The following is a 7,784-nucleotide window of genomic DNA, read 5'->3' as shown; positions in this document are numbered from 1 at the left end:
AAAATATAAAATCAGTGGGTTACGAATATATTCAATTTTTTTTTTGTCTCTTTACATTCCTGATTTGATTGGTAACCAAACATGTGTCTCGTTAACATAAATGCACTGATGAGATTTTAATTCTTAATCGCTTTACGCTTGATTCGCTACATGTTTAGTCAATGAGAATTTGACAAATTCTTTTGTGTAGATATTTATGTTTTTGATATCCAAAATGAATCTTTCTCAATCATTAAGTGTGAAGAGGATTGTTAGGAATTAGATATCCCCACCTATCAGAGCAAAGAACTACATTAAATTAAGTGTTGCCTTGCTTCTCCGTCTGGTATCTGCGTTTTAAAGTTATAACACATTGTACTATGTAGAATGGTAACAACATGTACAACCGACCATGAACATACTGAGGATACAATATCAGCTGATCGACGTTTAGATACATACAAATAAGAAAACTTTTGTGTGACAATGAAACATCTCTCTATCCAAGTCACAATATATCTATAAAGAACCCCATGATGACTAGTGCAACATACTTCAATCCGGAAAACCACTGAATAAAAGGCTTCTGACTGTATACAGCTGGTTTAAACGTTCTAACAGGCGCCAACCTAAGCCCTTTCCAAAGACAGGAGTGTTACACCACAACTTACAAAGATTTACTATAAAGTATCAATTGAATGGCTTAACTTGATCAATAAGACATCTAAACAAAAACAAGTAAAACTTGAAGTGTGTCAAAGAGAGAATAATCTGACCAAGTAGCAAAAAACAGCACAAGGCCACAAATGGGTCTTTAACACAGCGACACAATATTGCAGCCGGATGCTGGCTCCTAACAAAAGAATGTACTAGCTCAGCACAAAAAGTCACACTAACTCAGAAACATATAAAATAACCCAAAGTTACAAAAGCAAACAAGAATTACAAAGGTCAGAGGCTCCTGAATTTATATTGTCGAAACAATGGTACGGGTATAAATTATATTTTGTGATATCTCAATCAACCCCCTATACATCTAGACAATATAAAAATAAAATTTTCACAGCAATATGCGCAAATTAAAAAACAAAGGTTATTTCGTAACCCAAATTAATCAATTTCGAGGACTGGACGTGCTATCATGACTATTATCCAGAATAAATCTTCAGATTTCAAATGCTTGGCTTTGAGCGTTACTGATGAAGGTAAATCCGGAAAATTGCTTCGGAAACATGGAATTATTAAACGTGTTGTTTACAATTTTTTTACATCACTGGGTCGAAACTTATGCTGGTGGACTATGAGTCCCCGAGGGTATCTCCAGCTCAGTAGTCAGTACTTCGGTACTTACATGATTTAACAAACTTTTCTAAAGTTGTCCGTTTATAAATTTTGAAATTATTCAACTCCCTCAGTCAAAGTTGACTTTAGATGAATTTGACTATTTATTCTTAGGTATTTTTGTCATATAGCTCATCAACGGTTTCGGTACTTATACATCTTCGGATTTCTTATGTTTGGCCTTGAGCGTCCCTGCTGAAGGTAAATCTAGAAAAGCGCTTCGGACGCATGGAATTATTAAACGTGTTGTTTTAAATTTTTTACATCACTGGGTCGATACCTCTGCTGGTGGACTATTAGTCCCCGAGGGTATCATCAGCTCAATATTTCGTTACTGACATGATTTAACAAATTTTTCTAAAATTGTCCGTTTATCAATTTTATTATTATTCAGAAACTAAGGTATCAACTCCCTCAGACAAAGTTGACTTTAGAAGAATTTGGCTATTTATTTTAGGTATTCTTGTCATATAGCTCTTCAACGGTTTCGGTACTTATACATTTTCGGATTTCAAATGTTTGGCTTTGAGCGTCCCTGATGAAGGTAAATCCAGAAAAGCGCTTCGGACGCATGGAGTTATTAAACGTGTTGTTTTCAATTTTTTACATCACTGGGTCGATACCTCTGCTGGTGGACTATCAGTCCACGAAAATATCATCAGCTCAGTAGTCAGTACTTCGGCACTGACAAGATTTAATAAACTTTTCTAAAAATGTCCGTTTATAGATTTTGAAATTATTCAGAAACTAAGGTTTCAACTCCCTCAGGCAAAGTTGACTTTAGATGAATTTGGCTATTTGTTTTAGGTATTTTTGTCATATAGCTCATCAACAGTTTCGGTACTTCTACATCTTAGGATTTCAAATGTTTGGCTTTGAGCGTCCCTGATGAAAGTAATTCCAGAAAAGCGTTTCGGACGCATGGAATTTTTAAACGTGTTGTTTTCAATTTTCTTTGAAGTAACTTACTAAAATGTAAACAAGTTTGAACTAATGGTTTGCAGTTCTATACACTAAAATAGTTTAATGATTTTCGAGAGGTTTTGAGGAAAAGTGTCTTTTGTGATCCCCTGATCTTCCAGTATGCAAGTCTTGCCTCTTTCCACAAATGTTCCTTTAAAAAAAATATCTATCCAGCTTGGGACATGATATATTGACGGGACCTTACACTCGACACTATTAACAATTACATTATATGTTTACCTATATGATACAAAAAGAGAGATTATTCAAATTACGTATATCACTCGCTATTACTGACGATTACATACAGCTCTTCATTACTATTTTCAACATTTTTATGCCCCACCTACGATAGTAGAGGGGCATTATGTTTTCTGGTCTGTGCGTCCGTTCGTCCGTCCGTCTGTCTGTTCGTCCGTCTGTCCCGCTTCAGGTTAAAGTTTTTGGTCAAGGTAGTTTTTGATGAAGCTGAAGTCCAATCAACTTGAAACTTAGTACACATGTTCCTTATGATATGATCTTTCTAATTTTAAAGCCAAATTAAACTTTTGACCCCAATTTCACGGTCCACTGAACATAGAAAATAAAAGTGTGAGTTTCAGGTTAAAGTTTTTGGTCAAGGTAGTTTTTGATGAAGTTGAAGTCCAATCAACTTGAAACTTAGTACACGTGTTCCCTATGATATTATCTTTTAAATTTAATGCCTAATTATATTTTTTATCCATTTTCCCGGTCCATTGAACATGGAAAATGATAGTGCGAGTGGGGCATCCGTGTACTTTGGACACATTCTTGTTTATTGTATTTTATTTCAATAATGTTAAATTAAATTTATAAATTCCAAAACGATGATATGAATAATAATTCGAAGTAAGAATGATTGAGTTGAATCATTTTCAATCTTTGATTTTGCTTGGACAACAGCGAATATCCCGTCTTTGTCTCTATGATATGAATAATATCTAATTGATTTGAATTTTAAAAAAAAACAAATGTAATACAATCAGACAGAACGTTTGTTAAGTTAGAGAAATTGGCATTTGCAATTATAATTTTCTTTCCTGTTTTGCTTGTTTTTATCATAAAATGAGACATACATGTACAATAAAAGAATTAAATCTACAAATATATAGTATCATCTTATGTCCTGTAACTTAATGTCCAACAACTTCTCGTTTAAAGTAACCATATTATTTATTCAATACACATCTATTGAGTTATTCATATTTTATTTTACACGGGGAATAAATTGTTTTTAAAGAGTTTTGAATCCTGTTATGTTGTAACTATTTAACTTACTTTGTACAAGGTATCAATCTAAATTCTTTTTTTTTCTTACTTGGTAATTAAATAATTCACACCTAACATATATGTGCATATGTCATACCTTGCAATTGTATGTCTTGGAGACATTCTTATAGTCAAATGAGAATGACGTCAGTTTTCTGTTAACAATTTGGCTGGTATAATAGTTCAAGATCCATGAAAATCTTTGATTTTTCATCTTATGAACCCAGTTCATTAACGTATATTTATATTTATAAAGTTGTATATCAATTAAATAAAGTGGCGGTTTTCGTTATTCTGATAATTCGCCCAAATCTATATTTTACCATTAAGATGTTCGGTTCGTGATTTGAATATACCGCGAATATCACTTAATAATTATATAAATATTACAGAGATAAACGTCATAACAAGTCATGTGAAACATTTACCTGGTGTTTACCTTCCTGGTGGAAGTTCACTTTTTACAGTCGTTTTACTCCTTTAAAGTAATAACTTCGTATGTATGTTTTGTAATATTATGTTCATTTAACATGTTTATTAATGACATACAATATTTTTGTGGTAGATATGTCCAATGTTTGTTTGATTAGATAGTGTGTTCAAGATTATTATACAACATGTAAAAGGGAGATAATTGTCATCATATATAATCGGCTAGACTTCGTGAACAATTGTCATAGCTGGAAATATTTTTTGATAAAAGTCGACATTTTCATAACTCATCTCGTGCATTTGATAACAAGTAACATTATTATGGGTCATATACTCGTTTTCATATAATTGTCTTAAATTTTGCAATTGATTTTGTCATAGGTTTTGGAGTTTATCATTGTTTTTAATATTACAGGAGCTTTTTATATGTTTAATTGCAAAAATTAGCCACACAACAAAAGTATCTGCTTTTATTTGCTAAAAAACATGTCCACCTCTTTTGGAGTAATGGCTCCTAATAGATCAATTGTTTTTTGGCAACTATATTGAAAAGTATAATATGAGAGACACATACATTAACCAGCAAAACTCAAACCAATACGTTCAAAATAATCAGATTGATATAAATTCTCAATCGATTTTGTACTGGGGGTTGTGCCTTTGAATGACAATGTGTGAGGTTTATAGGTTTTGCTTGTAATTTCTTCAACACTGATAAATAAGGAGAAGTTGTTAGTAGCAAAATAAATAAGCAAAATACATAATACATAACAGTCAAACGTCTGCAGTTATGATGGTTGTCATTTGATTCATAATATGAGTTATTGCCCTTATATCAACAGTGTTAATCAATTTATTATGGGTTTTTTTTGTCTACTAGTATTATTTTGAAAAGTATTCCAAATATTTAGTAACTGTGTATAGGGAAAGTGTTCATCAAACCACAAATTTAAAAATAGCTCAGATTGACAAAAGATTACCTCATGAATCTTTGTTTCAGAACGACTGACAATCATTGTTTCTAATTGATTTGATTTTGGCTCATTTTGGTAAACTATTGTACAAACAGAGATATTGAAGGAGGTGAAACTGATCAACTCTAATGAAAATAGCTGATTAGTGATAGTGCGAAATGCATATTAAAATGACATATTTGTGAGTTGAACGTGTCAGCTTCTCGGAAGTCTCTATTTTTGAAATGGCAAAGGTTAATCAATGTGTTTCTTAAACACATACCCCTTTAAACATCGTTTAAAAAAATTAAAAAAACGGAGTCATATTTAGCCAAGTTTCTTGAGATTTTTATTCGATAAAATGGACAAGACAATTAAATGGAATACCCTAATTGATGATGAAATACATGTATATTTAGTTATTATAGAATACCTAATTGTTATACATTATACTTGATTTTTTTTTTCAGTTATACTGTTTACCATGGCATCATCGAGCCCCTTATGTGGTGTTTGCGTTCAAAGTAATATTACCAAACCATCCACAATCTGGTGTTTTGAATGTGACGAAGGGCTTTGTTCAGAATGCAAAGACCACCATAGTCGGTCAAAGGGAACACGAAAACATGACACTCTGCCAATAAGTGAGTACCAGAAAATACCACGTGATATTGTCAAAATCTCTCAAACTTGTGGCAACCATAATGAGAAGTACACATTTTATTGCAAAAAGCATGAATGTCTCTGCTGTGGAAGTTGCATTGTAGAAAATCACATGGAATGCCGAGACTTCGACAAATTGGTTGATGTAGTTCAAAATACGAAAGTTTCGAATGCCTTTTACGAAATAGAACAATCATTATCAGAAATATCTGACAATATTCAAATAATTCAAAATAATAGGGAACACAATTTAAAAAGGTTATCCGAAAAGAAAATGCAAATTGAGAAAGAGATCGAACAAGCGAGGATTACAATCAACACTCATTTAGACAAAATACAAGATGACATTATAAAAAGGTTAAATGAAATCGAAGTAAACGAAAGTAAGATAATACGCGAAATGCTGAACGTTTTGAAAGAAAATGAAAACGAGATAAATGAATCCCGAACAAACATTAAAAATATCAAGCAGCATGCTACAGATCTTCAGACATTTATTTCTATGAAGGAGCTAGAAAAAAAAGTCGCTAGTAAAAACGAATTTCTGCAATCATTAATTAACAGCGAAAACTTTAAAAATTGCGAACTCTCGTACACTGCCAATGCCGCCATGCAATATTTGGATAATCATATCAAGACATTTGGAGAAGTAGAAACTGTGACAAAATCATGCGATGTAGTCCTAAAACAGAGGAAAGACAAACAAGCCCAAATAATGATGCCGCACTTATCATCTACGTTAGTTGAAAATGTAAATGTGAAGCTGCATAAAACTATAAACATAAAAGGACAGTTCATTAGAGGCTGTTGCATGTTACCAGATGGTAAAATGGCATTTTCGTCTTACATTAATCATGGTTCAGCTGTCAGAGTATTCAACTGTCACGGCACCAAAGATTTTGAAGTGATTACACCGACATATGCATTTGACGTAGCGTACATCAGTCACGACAACACACTTGCTGTAACATCAGGAGGATCACATGCGAAATGTATCACAATCATCGACATACAAAGTAAGCAAATGAAGAAAACAGTACCAGTTAATTGTTATTATTATGGCATAGCAGTGACAGATGGCAATTTCATTTGTTCTGCAGCAGGAAAAGGAATTCAACTGATCAATCCGCACAACAACTCAACAAGTGATCTAGTCCGCGATGATAAAATACCGGATTTGAGTTACGTTACAATGTTTGATGACAAAATTTACCATACAAATAACCAAGCAAACTCCGTAACATGTTATGATCTACAAGGTACTGTAGAATGGACATTTCAGAACGAACGAGTCCTCAGAGGTCTGAGAGGTGTAGCTGTCGACAATGATGGTAATGTTTACGTAGTAGGAGAATTGTCGAAAAATGTAGTAGTTATATCTACTGATGGACATCAATACAAAGAGATAGCTACAGTCAGTGATGGTCTTAGTCAACCTATATCCCTTGATTATAACAGAAAAACAAATCAGTTACTAGTATCAAATTTTATTGAAAATGCAATGACTTTTACTTTGATTTAAATACTGATAATTTAACTTAACGAGAGAAATTGTATTAACTAAACTGAGCTAATAACAGCCGTTTGATATCATAATTGCTGTATTTGTTTTTCTAAAAAAATATTTTTTTGTCAAATTATGCATGATGTTCTTTTACCAAGAAACATAGTTTTGATTAGCTATAATATTTGGATTTTAATCTAACAAAACGAATTAATAAAAATATCAATTGTACAAGCATTCCTGTGCATATTCATACACGCCATAAAAGGCTTATAAAATATCAAAGACTTTGTAAAGTGGATTGTCGCACGACAACGCCGATGCTCTTTATTAAATAAGAAATAAGCAGAATTCATACATATATCTGCACATATGATATATAATTCAAACATATGTATCAAACAAAAACCTCTTCAAATGTAAAGCTGAATAAACATTAACATGATTAACCAGAAGTAAAATTTACCAAGAAAATTCGACTGTTCAGATTGACGCAGTCGTGCTGAATGATTACATAGGCAATACAATACCGCGAAAGGAAATTTGAAGTGGGTAAACCTAACCCCTTTTATGCTACATATGATGAAAACACCCAGGAAGAATTCATTCCATTCTAATGGACTGCCCATTTAAACGAATGAAATTACAAGTATATAACC

At 32.6% G+C, this 7,784-nt stretch overlaps 1 protein-coding gene across 1 annotated transcript; it reads left to right on the top strand.

The window, feature by feature from the left end:
* The first annotated feature begins 3,984 nt into the window (after nucleotides 1–3,984).
* On the top strand, nucleotides 3,985–7,217 carry LOC134683270 (uncharacterized). The gene is made up of 2 exons (XM_063542459.1): nucleotides 3,985–4,069; nucleotides 5,429–7,217. Exon 2 carries the CDS (start codon nucleotides 5,443–5,445, stop codon nucleotides 7,141–7,143), a length of 1,701 nt encoding a protein of 566 aa, XP_063398529.1. The 5' UTR covers nucleotides 3,985–4,069; nucleotides 5,429–5,442; the 3' UTR covers nucleotides 7,144–7,217.
* Nucleotides 7,218–7,784: the final 567 nt, after the last annotated feature.

This window comes from Mytilus trossulus, chromosome 9, assembly GCF_036588685.1.
Source record: "Mytilus trossulus isolate FHL-02 chromosome 9, PNRI_Mtr1.1.1.hap1, whole genome shotgun sequence".
Classification (NCBI taxonomy): Eukaryota; Metazoa; Mollusca; class Bivalvia; order Mytilida; family Mytilidae; genus Mytilus; species Mytilus trossulus.
The sequence above is the reverse complement of the archived record's forward strand: the minus strand, read 5'-3'. Positions and strand labels throughout refer to the sequence as shown.

Coding starts and splice junctions, on each gene's coding strand:
- LOC134683270 (XM_063542459.1), top strand. CDS start 5,443: ATGGCATCATCGAGCCCCTTATGTGGTGTTTGCGTTCAAAGTAATATT.